This window comes from Desarmillaria tabescens, assembly GCF_030435595.1.
Source record: "Desarmillaria tabescens strain CCBAS 213 chromosome Unknown EV420scaffold_22, whole genome shotgun sequence".
NCBI classification, from domain to species: Eukaryota; Fungi; Basidiomycota; class Agaricomycetes; order Agaricales; family Physalacriaceae; genus Desarmillaria; species Desarmillaria tabescens.
The window spans coordinates 425,827-439,396 of record NW_026848321.1 but is presented as its reverse complement, the minus strand read 5'-3'; the positions used below and the strand labels follow the sequence as shown (position 1 = coordinate 439,396).

At 47.0% G+C, this 13,570-nt stretch overlaps 5 protein-coding genes across 5 annotated transcripts; 1 reads left to right on the top strand and 4 right to left on the bottom strand.

The window, feature by feature from the left end:
- Positions 1 to 376: 376 nt before the first annotated feature.
- EV420DRAFT_520518 (uncharacterized protein) lies at positions 377 to 2,977 on the bottom strand. Its single transcript, XM_060482454.1, has 21 exons — positions 2,742 to 2,977; positions 2,677 to 2,693; positions 2,597 to 2,620; positions 2,515 to 2,538; positions 2,429 to 2,457; positions 2,345 to 2,369; positions 2,258 to 2,289; positions 2,180 to 2,204; positions 2,103 to 2,127; positions 2,013 to 2,045; positions 1,952 to 1,963; positions 1,877 to 1,890; positions 1,758 to 1,820; positions 1,657 to 1,702; positions 1,566 to 1,595; positions 1,406 to 1,515; positions 1,288 to 1,348; positions 1,166 to 1,233; positions 1,072 to 1,110; positions 1,004 to 1,010; positions 377 to 947 (listed from the first exon to the last, which is right to left on the bottom strand). Exons 1-21 carry the CDS (start codon positions 2,761 to 2,763, stop codon positions 502 to 504), a joined length of 1,152 nt encoding a protein of 383 aa, XP_060329637.1. The 5' UTR covers positions 2,764 to 2,977; the 3' UTR covers positions 377 to 501.
- Positions 2,978 to 3,381: 404 nt separating this feature from the next.
- On the bottom strand, positions 3,382 to 6,202 carry EV420DRAFT_1271663 (alcohol oxidase-like protein; the record flags this gene model as incomplete). Its single annotated transcript, XM_060467652.1, has 17 exons — positions 3,382 to 3,462; positions 3,518 to 3,548; positions 3,599 to 3,713; positions 3,766 to 3,973; positions 4,025 to 4,135; positions 4,194 to 4,254; positions 4,302 to 4,439; positions 4,491 to 4,539; positions 4,598 to 4,687; positions 4,737 to 4,963; positions 5,026 to 5,121; positions 5,301 to 5,503; positions 5,562 to 5,606; positions 5,662 to 5,720; positions 5,766 to 5,920; positions 5,973 to 6,069; positions 6,130 to 6,202. 17 exons carry the CDS (start codon positions 6,200 to 6,202, stop codon positions 3,382 to 3,384), a joined length of 1,839 nt encoding a protein of 612 aa, XP_060329636.1.
- A 2,109-nt stretch (positions 6,203 to 8,311) lies between these two features.
- EV420DRAFT_520409 (Lactonase, 7-bladed beta-propeller-domain-containing protein) lies at positions 8,312 to 10,108 on the top strand. Its single transcript, XM_060482453.1, has 7 exons — positions 8,312 to 8,386; positions 8,438 to 8,709; positions 8,766 to 8,874; positions 8,928 to 8,987; positions 9,041 to 9,330; positions 9,380 to 9,467; positions 9,528 to 10,108. Exons 2-7 carry the CDS (start codon positions 8,521 to 8,523, stop codon positions 9,884 to 9,886), a joined length of 1,095 nt encoding a protein of 364 aa, XP_060329635.1. The 5' UTR covers positions 8,312 to 8,386; positions 8,438 to 8,520; the 3' UTR covers positions 9,887 to 10,108.
- Positions 10,109 to 10,338: 230 nt separating this feature from the next.
- On the bottom strand, positions 10,339 to 10,869 carry EV420DRAFT_1214672 (uncharacterized protein; the record flags this gene model as incomplete). The annotated part of the gene is made up of 3 exons (XM_060466388.1): positions 10,339 to 10,412; positions 10,464 to 10,587; positions 10,633 to 10,869. Coding segments are annotated over 3 exons (435 nt in total), but the record flags the coding sequence as incomplete, so codon positions are not given.
- Positions 10,870 to 12,193: 1,324 nt separating this feature from the next.
- Positions 12,194 to 13,481, bottom strand: EV420DRAFT_1550183 (FSH1-domain-containing protein). The gene is made up of 9 exons (XM_060473445.1): positions 13,424 to 13,481; positions 13,329 to 13,362; positions 13,223 to 13,265; positions 12,973 to 13,169; positions 12,900 to 12,916; positions 12,809 to 12,845; positions 12,695 to 12,756; positions 12,461 to 12,645; positions 12,194 to 12,407 (listed from the first exon to the last, which is right to left on the bottom strand). Exons 1-9 carry the CDS (start codon positions 13,450 to 13,452, stop codon positions 12,265 to 12,267), a joined length of 747 nt encoding a protein of 248 aa, XP_060329633.1. The 5' UTR covers positions 13,453 to 13,481; the 3' UTR covers positions 12,194 to 12,264.
- Positions 13,482 to 13,570: the final 89 nt, after the last annotated feature.

The following is a 13,570-nucleotide window of genomic DNA, read 5'->3' as shown; positions in this document are numbered from 1 at the left end:
ATTCTGTCTGATATATCTTTGTTTCTCTGGAAGCTAGGATTGATTCATGAGGGTTATTTGCAAATTGTTCAACTGAAGTCGTCCATCAACTCCCGTCTTTCTAGTTTGTCCTCCTTTGTAACTGTCTACCAGTAGACCAAGTAGGTCACTTCCCCCTTGACGTCCCCATTTGAGGTTGTTAGAATCTGAGGTTTCTCAGTGGGTTACTAATAGCCTCTCTCACCGTTGTAATACTATGTAGCTTTTGCTACCGGGTTGTCTGTTGAGCAAAGATGTTTTTAATTTTCTCCCTTCTAGTGACGGGGTACTAGCCCCCAGCCTAACGGACCAATGGGCCCGACTTTGTCGGCTGCCGGAGGTCGAGTACGATGTACACGTTCTATATTTTTAATTATGCATTGATGGGATGATCAACGAATACTCGATATTTGAAGTCGACAAATACTCTCGGGATATAGGACCGATGGAGGCTTCTAATATTTCCAGCCCACAGTGATAATTTTATGACAGTAGTAACGAATAATCTGAATAGTACGTGACCAACTCGAGCAGGGCCGGAAACAGGAACACTACGTTAAACGGCCTTTGCATCGGTGTCTTTAGAACTAGTGTGGTCCCAATCGGGGCTTGACTTTGATGGCATATCAACGACTTGATGTGTATCGGTATCGATAGTAATGACCAGGTTAGGCTAGTGAAACTGAAGTTAGTGCCATCATTCTCAAGGCGGGGTTGGGACGTACATCTTGAGCATCCTGTATGCGAGGCGTTAAACTCGAAGCATGTAGAATGGTAACCATATAATCTACGTACACGCCTCATGTTTGTGGATCTTAATTGGATGTTCGTCGGAGGAACTGTTGGACCAGACTTGGACGACGTATAGACTTCTGATCCAGACTCGGATGGCCGTTGGTTGAGGCTCGACAGCACAGAGTTAGTGTACACTTCCGGAGGTATGTCAGCCAATCGCCTTATTCTAAAGGTACAGGCACACACACACATTTTGGCTATTATCAAAGTCGTGGAGTTCTATCATCAGTCTGCATAACCAAGGATGAAAGTGCGTACAATGAGAAAACTGAACAATATATGGACTCCAGTGTTAGGCTAACGGTTATGGTTAATTAGCAAGGTTCGGTGATTGCGATCGAATAATACGTACCGATGCGATGAATAGGATGAACTCCATCAATGCAGACAATGCAGTAAACAGGCCATTGGCGATGGTCACTGGAATATTGGGGTCAGAACAACTGGAAGGTATGGACGAGGAGTAAACCATACACCGAACCAATTTATTCACCAGCATTTCTGTCCGACGGAAGCCACCGAAATGTTTACGAAGCTACATGCGGCGGAATTTTGTCAGGAAAGAGACGGGAGGAGTGAACCAGCGAATTACATGATGGGTCAGGATCAGTGCTGTCATGACATCGACGAAAGCGCTAGAAACAAGCCACGGGTAGATGATGGGATCTAGTCTGTGGAACTCAGCCATCGATGTGACCATTGCTAGAAAATGTTCGTGAGCCATTGGAATTGTTAGAGATCTTCAGGATTACTCAAGCCAATGACCGTTCCAAGGGTGCACACTGCGGAGAAAATTATGACGTGAGGGAAGTCCACCGTAAATGAAGCAGATAAAGGTCTCACGTCCACATGTTATCGAAGAGGCTGCTACCAATGCTCCGAGCCATACCTAGATATGTATTCAGCCCAAACACCGTCGCACACGATGTCTTGAGGCGGCATACCTTTCCTGTAAGAATCTTGACCCGCCTAGCAAAGAACAGCTGGCAAGCAGTAGCTATGATAGCCTGTAACAAAGGACTTCGTGTCAGATGTGTTTGACAGATGGTAAAATTATACGAACGATGCACATGGGGTCTAGAATGTGACGAGATAATTTATATGCTGAGCGAAAGGTTAGACTGCCACAATTTCTCACCCATTATGAAGACTATTTTCACATAAATAATAGGCAGTAGCATATAATGAGAACGACTCACGCCAATTCGTAACGCCAAAGGCTGCTATGTTGCCTAAACAAACGCCATTCTGTCAAAAGATGTCATAGCGAAATATGCAAGAGCACGCACCAAAGTTGTTAACGACGAGATCATACTTCCGAAAATCAGCGATTCTGTCAATACCCGGGATATCTGGAATCCCTTACGATCCACCAAATTGCGAATATGGTACTGAACACGTCGAAGTTAGTAATATGCAGCATGTGTAACAGAGAGTGACTAACCTGATGCTGTCCATTATGAACAGAAAGTACACCTTTGTATAGGCGTACCGTCAGAACGGCGAAAATTAGGATCATACAGATACGCACAAAGCATCTCATCCAAGTTGGATCGCTGGAATGACAACTTGTTGTTAGGAGGCGAAACAAGCAGGGAAATCGCATTGTACGAACCTTCGGAATCGCGTCGAGTAATAATATACCTAAGAAGAGTATCCCTCGTGACTGCATTAGATGACAGCGAAAGATATCTCACATACCTGAGTGACCATAGACCCATAGAGCTGTGTTCGAAGCTTTGGTGAGAACGCGCTACGTGGAACAAGCGCCAGATCAACGAACCATGCAGCTCACGAAAACCCCGACCTAGGCGAGCCTACGTGTTAATGAGTGTACATTGAAAATTGTATGTTACAACTGACTAGAGCGGGCCCGTGAGCTGTAAGAACCCATAAGCAACATATTCTGCTAATGAACAAAAACTTACAGATAGCGATCGCACTCGTCATAGCAGTTCCAGTGGAAAATTCAGAAGCAGATCAGAGAGGGAAGAGAAGGATGCAAGTCGTATGTGCGTCAAGAGAACTTGAACAGGGTCATGCACGTCTTTTTAGACTTGAAATTCCGATGATATCCGCCTGAATCCTAGACAGGGCGAATATTGTGGCGGTAACGGGGATCAGAAGAATGCATCGCAGTGGCAGGGCTATAACTGGTTATAACGAATCTAATATTCTTAAGCGATCGATGACACATGGTTCATCCTGACCTTTGGAGATCCGGGAATACATCTCAGCCGCAGATGATGAAGTCACAACTATCGTCTCTCTGCTTGCCAATGATTACCGCCCTCCACACTGAAAGACCAAGTTCCACGGTTTGAACTGAGATACATCTGCAAATGTACACATCGCCAAGGATCGTGTGGTGAAAGACAAATGGCTCGAGGTTTGATCCTTGACTTCGAACGCAAAATCAATGATGGTGAATGGGGTGGCCGTTCATCTCGGGCTATGGATTCTTCGCGCGGACAACATGAAACAAAGGCAAGGGACGACATATGCTTTAGGACAAATTTGACCCTTCCGATTGAGATACATGAACACTCAAGCTTAAGGTAGACGTAATCAGAAGCCTGTGATCCCAAGCTCCTCAGCAATGATGGCCGCCGCCTTCTCGCCAATCGTCAGGGCAACGGAATAAGTATTCTGAAATGGCCTGCTATGAGTATGGATCGGGATATTAGAGATAGTCGAAACATACGGAGCTGACGTTCGCTGGGCAATGGAACAATCTGAAAGGTTAATGAGCTGCCTCTTCCTCGGCGTGACAACGGTGAAGTACATACCTGCGACTTTGAGACCTTGGGTACCGTATACGTTCAGCTTGTTGTCGACAACGCCCCCATCCTCTCGCGGTTTCATAGCACACGTACCCATAGAGTGGAACGTTGTGCCGGCTAGCAACACTCTTCAGTCGATAGAAGTTATCAGAGATTCTGGGGACCGTACAAGTTTTTCGTATCCATGTTTCGAGGGCTTTCTCGTCATCCTCATTATACTCCAGTTTTGGCGCGTCAAGCGGAACTGGCTCCTTGCTTTCGGATAGACTTGCCTTACTGCCTGTGGGAAAGGTAGGGTGAAGTGGGGCATACTCTCCTCTGAACGACGGAGCACGACGCGCCAGTTCTCGAGTGTATTTGTAGAAGAATTTCAAAGCCTGCACGTCAGCGATGCTGCAACAATTAATTCAGTAAGAAGTGATAGCAACAAGATAGATCAAAGAACATACTCTTCGAAAAAAACCGGATTTGAAATCGACTGGGGCACTAGCATCATCCGCTGATGTGACATGGACGCTGCCGCGAGCAAGTGGGTATGCCTGGTGTAGTTGCACAGTGTGAACTAAACGATATTGGAAACGTAACGAAAGAGCTTACATGGTAGCCGACCATTGCGAAGTAGCTCTGAGGTTCAACCAACGCCGAATTTCCCAAGTGGCTGCTCGCATTTTAGTACGAACACGAACGATCAAGACCCCAACTCACAATCCCATGAAGACCATCAAAAAAGGAACCTTGTCCGGGGCATTGGCCAAGTACTCGTTGTACCGCTTGAGATATTCAGGTCCCATGGACGCAGCTTCATGAGGAAACGGACGGAACTTGATGCCAACATCAACGCCGCTATGAAGGCCGTTCAGTGGAGGTCGATGGTTCTGTAGCTTGGTAACCTACTTCGAAGCCAAAGGCCCTGTGCGAGTCTTCTCCCATTCCTCATTGGCGGCTGAAGAAATGCAATGTTCAATGGGGGAGCACACACTAAAGGAAACCAGAGACCCTACCTGCCATAGCCTCAGGCTCGTTCCTATTTATTGGGTCAAGCGTCTGAGCCTCGGGATCTGCAACGTAAGTCGCAAATACCGAATTGTGATCTTAAACAAGGACATAAGCCACAGAGCAGGACAAGAATATGGAACCTACCCTGATAATTCTCTCCAACTCCGGGTAAGTCGACAAAAGTCTCGATGTTATTCTTCTTGAGCACCTCAGACGATCCAATACCCGAACGTTCAAGAATACCCGGTGAGCTAAACGTCCCAGACGATAACAACACCATGCGCTTTGCACGAACGACATGGTTGTTTTTGTCAGCGTTCGGCAAGAATCGTTGGTTCCATTGATACTCGACACCGACAGCACGCGTCCCTCTTTAGATACAATTGAGGTTATTGAGGAGAAGACCACCGATACACACGAAGAGAAGACGTACTCGAAAATAACGCAATTTACGTATACGTAGGTCGCGATGTGCAGATTCTTATTGTCGGACTGATTGTAGAGGAAGTTGTGCGCAACATCAGACCGCCTAAGACTCAATGAATATTAATCCCCATTGAACATTAAAGATCGCTTACTTCCCATCTCCAATCCACCTTGGGGAGTTCGCCGATAGGTTAACTTGTGTACTTACAGGGTTAGAACGAACTCACTTTTGGAGTCTCTGCAGAAGGCATGATGGTTCATAGGGTAGTTGAACTGAAAGACGGCGAAGAACGTACGACAAATTTGTTGATAGTTTTGAAGTCATTAGTATCGTCGTCGTCAGTCCCTGCTCTTTCTTTATCGTACTGCCTTGCCATATCTAAGTACTCCTTGGCGTACGGCTGATACCAACCGCCATAGCCGACTTTGATAGGACCCTCGTAACCATGCGTAGGATCATCAGGCTTGATCTCGTATGTCTCTGTCTGCAACCGAATCTCTTAAACTATTGAACCCCTTTCATCGACTAAATCAGAACCATACCTTCTTCATCAAGGGAAACAAATCGACAAAGCCCCACCCTGGATTCTGTATCAGAGCTATCAGACTAAGATGGATAATATCATTATAGATAGAACTTTACGTTGTATATTTCCTCCCAGTCGTCGTAGTCCGAAGGAAAACTCCGATTATACATCGTGTCTACACAAGAATTAGCAAACGCCAACGGCAAACAGCAAGACTCACAGTTCGTGGCAGACCCTCCACCGAGACATTGGCCAGTAGGAACTACAAGCAGGCGGTTGCCTAGAGCGTCTCCCCCATTCTCCATATGAAAGCGCATAGTGCTTGTCTCGGGAAGAAGATGCTGAGAGTTCCTGCCCGGCTGAACATGGTCCAGCCTTATCGTACTAAACTCAGACTGCACTCACCGGAGACGATCAGAGTACCTACATATTTAGTGTATGAGGGCCGCATTCCAAAACGAGGATCCTTAAATTAGGATCTGTGGCAGCAAGACGACCAGCGACAACGCCTCCAGAGGTTCCGCCTGCGCGTCAAATCAATCTGAATCGTCGCCTAGAGGGAAAAATACACGCAAAAGTCATACCTCCACTAATTATGATGTCATACTCATCGTCAATTGTAGGAGGAATGCCTTTGAGGGTAGTGTGTGGGTCCATGGGAAAAGGCGGGACAATTTCTTGAGCTCGACTCTATTTATTGAAACGTCGCTTTGTTGGGATTTGCAACTTCAAGCCTATGCCAGAAGATTCCCGAAGCTTCGGCTTACTCATTTGTCATGATACTTAGATATATTTAGTTACTTTTGGTAGAATATTCTAGATACTTTGTGTAGTATATAAGGAGCTCATTAGGAGCTCTAGTAGCTAACAATTCAGTATTATACCTACTGCAAGCCTCCCACTGCAATAATTCCAACACGCTTGCAGGGAACGGAATGTTGGGGAATATCTGCCTTTGATGGTGTCTAAAGAGAAATACAGGCTAATCATCTTGTCTTCTGGACCGGCCCTGCTTCAGGACAACCAGAGAAGATGAAACGTCGAACCGTTGATTAGGGTTGAAAGCCACGTGCTGGGTTCGGGCCGCTCTGGACCGTCAGGCTTCAAAGCCACAACTTCTCTCACTCCGTTCAACTTCAACGATGCGCAGCCCATGCCTCGCGGAATGCTACTTAGCTCTCACTGATTGAAGCCCCCCGATGAAGATACACATGTCCCGCCCATGCTCTCTTTGTATCAAATTATTTCAATTTTCCCGGCTATTACTCGGTTCTCTCCGACCCTTTGGGAGCATCATGGCTGGGTAATGTCTCTACCATTTACGAACTGTATCCGCAAATCAAGGTCAGCGAAAGTCGGCCAAGGGTCAATATTACTACTTATTGACCATATGTCAGTAGCTCCCACGTGGCCTTCATGTAACAGCAATCGGAATTTTTCTTACGAAGAGCGTTGAAGAACAAGGACCACGACACAAAATAGCTCATTCCTTGGCACGGCTGTTCTCGATTGCTGTAAGAAGTCCTATCACTTTCTGTAAGCGTTCCGATCCTTTCGTATGAAGGAAGTTAAAAATATGTCTATCGTACTAGATCGTACTAGCACATGGTCCTGCATTGGTGAGTGGATCCAAACGCCCACATGAGGAATACGCCCTAAAGGAGTCTCACTGGCAGGATTTTTTATCAACTATGTGAGATACGGGACACACATCCGACACTTCGCATTCTTCCGACGCTTTGGGCGCCCAGATATATTTCTTCCATTCTTTTGGGGCCTTTCAACGTATGAGGTTGGTGTCGTGTCGTGTCATCTCATGTCACTTTCCACTGGCTGAGCTTTCAAAAGCCTGTCCGGGCGTTGCTCTTTTGTGTACACCATGGGAATCTTAATTACTCATCCCGAATGGACGAAGGTTCTGTAAGCCTTGCCAGCTGATTTCGTCGACATCGTTACCCTCGGGTACCATTCACGTTCTTTGTGGATGCAACGAGGCAAGACACTATGTCAATCGGCTTACTTCCTTGATTGAAAGTCCTGAAAAAATGGTAATGGTCTATCGTTACTGAGGGGTGCAGCCTCGCGATCAACAACTTCAGTTCGTACTGATGCTGGTTGTATAAATTGGGTCACGTTTGGGGAGCTCAAGCACATGTACACTTAGCAACGCATCTCAGATGAGTAAGCGACTTCTCCATGATGGTCCCGTTTTATTTTCCGACTCGATTTTCATTTACACCTTCTTCTCATGAATACGGTAGTTCTATGACGATTCTTGTAGAGGAACATACGGGTACTTTTATGGCCGACGCCACCTTGATGCTGAAAAGCGATCAAAACCGGACTTGTTGTGTCTACGCTCTATCCCACAGGTGCGAGTCCTCGCTGCGAAGACGTCACGATACCAATCACAATCTTCCCATTGGTAGCTCGGCAAGTCGTAGTATCTCCAAGTTCGTTGTGCTCGTCATTTTCCCCGTTTCCTCGCACTTGTCACTGATGGTTTATTCCTTCTAGTATCCGACAACCTTCAAACCGGTGTTGAAAGAAGGATAACCGTGTAAAATGAAGTATACCTATTGCTTGTAGAGGTCCTCATTTGGATTCTGTGGCCTCTTTGCTTTTGCTTGTACGTTCCAGTGCATTCTACAGGGAAATCCTTATACTTGTACTTACTCCCTCGATCCTGTAGCTTCTGCGCTCCGTCGGCCCACCGACGTTCGCGCAAGTCACCGGATCTTCAAGGGCCAATGGAACTATTTATAGGTGATGCGAGAGGGTTTCTGTCGCAGCAAATCAATGCGCAGTTGTGCGAGTAGAGGCCAGCAGGCAACTATTGTCGTAAGTGTTGCGAATTATTTCCACATAGGTTCTATTTTTACACCAGTTTAGCGACAGCTATTAATAGCGCTAGGCATCGACGTATAAAGACTCGACGTGGTTCTTCCAGATATCGTGTGCTTCCTCGTTATTCAATGATGTTTCCGGGGATCTTTGTGGTTCTCCTTCTATTGGGCTTCGCTTCGGCAACAGTCCATCATCTTTTTGTTGGAACTTTCTCGACCTATGCAATTTATGCCTTGGAGTTCGACGACGAGTCCTACTCGCTGACTCTGGCTGCGAACATCACAACACCCAGTGAACATCCGTGGATAAATTTGAGTGTAGGTTCTTATGTATCTTGGGCTGTTCTCTTTTTCTAACCATACTCCTTCTGAAGCATGATCGGAAGAGTCTTTACGCAGCAAGCGGCACCGAGTACGGTTACTTCAATGTAGTGAACAGCACCAGCATCACGTACAATGCATCCGTTCCCCTTGACAGCAACTGTATGTTTTGCAATGTACATCGATTCTATGACCTGACCTCCAACCCTGATCAGGTTCATCCACTCGAGCCATATACATCACCTCTTCCAAGGTCGAGCCCTACACTGTATATGGTATGCTCCTCCATCCTATCGGTTTCTTGTTGAGTTTAAATTACGGGATCCAGGAGTACCCTTTGGTGACTGCGGAACCGTTATACCGGCCGACTTCTCTTCCATTACCCAAAACTACACCTTCACATTAGGTTCATCTGGCGTTCACGGTCTTGCTCTCCTCCCCAATAGCACTTATCTCTACGCCGCGGACGACAGTGACAACAAGATCTGGACATTCGGCGTCGACGTCGCAACCGGAGAACTGACGGATGTTGCAACGTTAGCTGCGCCTTCCGAAGGAAACAACCCCAGACACTTGACGGTCCATCCCAATGGCGAATACCTATATGTCATCTTAGAGGTAAAAGCGAACGAAACGTTCTTCATTCAATACTAAACTTTTCTTTCAGGAAGCGAACGAGGTTGCGCAATACAGCATCGACTGGCAAACCCATCAACCAGTTTACTCTAATGTATCATATTCTCTTCTTCCACCTGGTAAGCCCCCAACCCATCAATGTCTAAGCAGCCATACCCATACGTATGACCCATATACAGGCTCCAACGTGAGCACGCACTGGGCTGACGAAGTCCAAGTGTCTGCCAATGAGACTTACCTCTGGGCGACCACCCGGTCACGCGAAACCAACGACACCGGATATCTTTCCGTGTTTAGCCTCAATGAAAACGGTACTATCTCTGAACAACTCTTCATTACCCCCACCACGACCTCAGGGGGCTCCGCCAATGCTATAAGTCCCGCAACCTTCGCAGACGAGTTCGCCGCCATCACAGACACGTCTGTTGGATTCGTCGAGATTTGGCAACTATTGGACGACGCGTCAAATGCCACGGTGGTGGCTCACATTGACTTGATCGACGGAGGGTGCTGCGCAAATGCAGTGTGGTATGATTAAAAGGTCATAATCGTTTGGCTTACATAGACTTGGCGGCGGGCACCGCGATTAGTGTCTTTGCTTAAGTGTCTCAGAGCGGGATTGACGACACCACAGCCAACTCCATTATGTATGGATGAAACGTACCGATCTTCCAGAAACAATTCAATTCTCACGTCAGAGACTCCATACGTATCCAGTGTGAATCATGAACACGTTGGGGCAATCACGCTCGCGGGTAACAGATAGCAAAGCGGTACAGAAATATCGTTCCTTATACAACTTCCAACTGAAGCGTCGAGGTTTCAACGACTAGCGGTGTGATGCATAAGGTAGCCGATAGGATATATAGGTAATAGATAGCCGAATGGTAGTAGCGGATTGCAACGGAGAGCGATGAGATAAGAGAATGTTGACCTTTTAGCTTTTGTGGGAGAAATGCGAAAACACGAGAACCGACTAGTTCAATGGAAGATACCCATATGTTGCTTCAGGTTGTCTTTCCTACTGAAAGATTTGTTGCAGCCTTCATGTGGACATTGATGAGCTAAGGAGCCGTTAGAACCGATACCAAAGGGAAGACAGGTTATGTACGCACGCTTCTCGCACAAGTGCAGACTCTTGACATGTCTCTTCAGATGCTCGCCTCGGACGAAACATTTTCCGCATCCTTCGTACGTGCAAACGTATCGCCTCTTGTTCTTGTTGGGAGCACCCGCTTTCTTCACGCCAAACGGGATGGATGGGAGCACCGTGTGAGACTCGACTTCAGCCTGGTCGTCTTGACGGAACTCCGAGGCGACAGGGACCTTCCTTCCGCGACTTTTCTTACTTCCATCCGCAACGAACTGTAGCTCGTCTCCACTGTCGTCTTCCTCGCCAAAATACTTCGTCGACCTGGTCGACCGAGCTCTCTTCCTAGGGTTCGAAGGTCCTGGACTAGGGCGATAGACCGAGTCCGCATCCGAATCGTCGTCGTCTTCATGATAGGAGAATTCCGATCCTGACCGCGGTGAATCGCTCGGAGATTCCGCGTAAGAGTTAGAGGGTGGGGACGCCTGCAAGTCAGACTGCCATTTACGTTTGTTCCTGGACGGCGAGAGGTCCTGATGAGAAGACTGTGCGCTCCCTTTCGCGAGGTCAGGTCGCTGCTCCGGAAAGGACGGAGAAGATGTTGAGGACGATGAAGACGATGTGAGGTCTGACATATTAACGAAGATAGGCGGTATCGATAGTTGCCAGTCGGAGTCCGGCTCCAGTGAGGTGGTGGGTGTCGCGCGAGAGTCTAAGGGAAGTTCCGACAGAAATGGCGATGGATGACCAGAAATGAGGGGCGAGTTCGCCGTTGACAGGATATAAGGGCTATGTCCTTCAGTGGAAAAGTGGTCGTCTAAAAGCGTCCGCGGGAAAGAAGCGGTGTTTGGAACGGAATCAAAGTGGGCGGGATAGTCGTATGGATAGTTTTGAGAAAACGAAGCAGCTGAAGCTTGAGTTGGAGTTTCTGCCTCATATTCCTCATGCCAGGAGGAAGGGACGCTCTCCATCTGCAAAGGGTGGAAGTCAACATACGGATAGGCATCCATCTGCATAACGGTAGTGGTGGTAGCTGGTGGAGGCGACTCGAGACAACAGAGGAAAATTCCGCTCTTTTTGAACAAAAATTCCACGAAAAATAGGGGAACCTCGATCATGTCTTATTTTTGGCGAAAAACATCCTGATTTGCCTGAGATTCCGGTCCCAGATCCAGGAACATATCCGAAAAGTGCATAATATATTTCAGGCGTCGTAAGACGGCTGGAACTGGGGCGCGTCAATGGAATGCTTGAAGAAGCCTAGCAACGACATAAGATACACCCACCTGAGGAATTACCGGTCACCAATAAATGCATGTGGAAAGAGTAGAAATAAAACAATTACTTTTTGAGTCAATGCTGTTGTTTAATAGGAAGATTCTTGAGTTAGTGTCAGTGAGTCATAAGGGCGGGAAGGAAACCGGTGTTCCTTTTTGGGGATAGCGCCTCGGGAGCACTGCCACAAGCCTCTTATTCCGCCTTCATCCGTTCACCCGTGATTATTCGTCTTGGCTTATTCATCCTGTTCCGAGAAATAATTATCTGGAAATGGAGGGGACATTCTCTATGCAGCCCTGCGCCTTCCTTTCGATATCTTACGACTGTAGTACGCTCTGTATCTTGAGATTGTGTGTCTAAGATCTGCTACGCCGTTGCATTTCACAAGCTCATCTCCGCAGTAGAGCTGTTCAACTTCTATGAACTTACAGGCCTTTACCCTGAAACCCAAAGATATGTTCAGATCTCAAGTTCAGTATTCCTTAGATGTGTGATCTGGCCGAGACTGTGATTAATGTCCTAGTCCATAAAATATACTCTGCTATGAATCAGAAGATAACTGGCGTGGCCCTCCCAGAATTTGGAGTAGAGGATACTGATCCTCTACCAGGCGATGGAATGTCACCTCGAGGATCCAACAGATACGCCACAAGAAACTTTCTCCACGATGTCTTAGACGGAATAAAATGACCTGCACCAAGCACTGGTAAGACTCTGCTAGAAACCTAAGATCATAGATCTCACCTCCATCATGTTCCTCAACGCGTTTGTTTGCCGAGACACCCAAAAGGACTTTCGTCCATTCTTCGAGTACCACGATATCGTTTTTCCCGATGACATGCAGTGTCAGCGTTGTATACGTAGGGTTAAACACAAGATCTGCTAGCGGATCCGTGATCCTGTATCCTGCGATACAGACGCAAAATTGGCTAGGCGCGTAGGATTCAGGTCCGTTACCGCACAAGGGACGGAACTCACAATGGAGGATGAGGAGACTTGCCGTCAACGAGAAATGGAGGGTATGATTGAGGCTTTTCGAGCTGTTCGAAGTTCGTAAATCAATGACCGTAACGGAATCTACCCAGTGCATACCAATGCAGAAAGAAACGCTGCTATGGCTGCGCCTTGACTGATAAGAACATATTGCAGCTTTTCTTTACCTTACCAACATTCTGACGCCTACCTGAACCCAAATACACCCTAAACACGTAGAAGTTCAATCATATATATCTTGGTGATGACAGAAGGCGACTTACATCAAACTTTCTCTGTTTGAGAATATCTCTGAGTATCATGAGGGATTCTTCCAGTCCGATGGCTCTAGTGAGATCGCGATACACGTCATACCACCTTCTAGGCTGGCCATCAGCGGGATCAAAGGCTCCCAGCTCAGTTTGTGACCCGTTGACACGTAGATCTGCGGGCTGGATGATATGGGGAGCGTCGACAAACACTTCAGTAATATAGCTTGGTGAGCTTGTAAATTTCATAGCCATGCACACCGACCTAGTTCGATATCCTTGCCGCACTGTTTTCGAAAAGCTCCGAGCTAAGGAAGCATAATGTTACCAGCGGCTTCTCTCAAATTTGATTTTGCAAAAAAAAAACTAACGCGTTTGCTGAAGATGGTTGCATTTTGGGCGTATCTGTTCCACAGAGATGTTAACCAAACGGGCATAGTAATGAAGCTTAACGAAATACACGTACCCATGAAGCACTAAGATAGACCGTGGCATGATAAGTGGAGGTTGAAGGGAGAAGAAGCCGGACCGGTTGACAACCTTAAATACTCACACGAACGCCACGCCTGTGAAGAAGTAAATTCATAACGACCCTCTTCGCTCAATATGCACG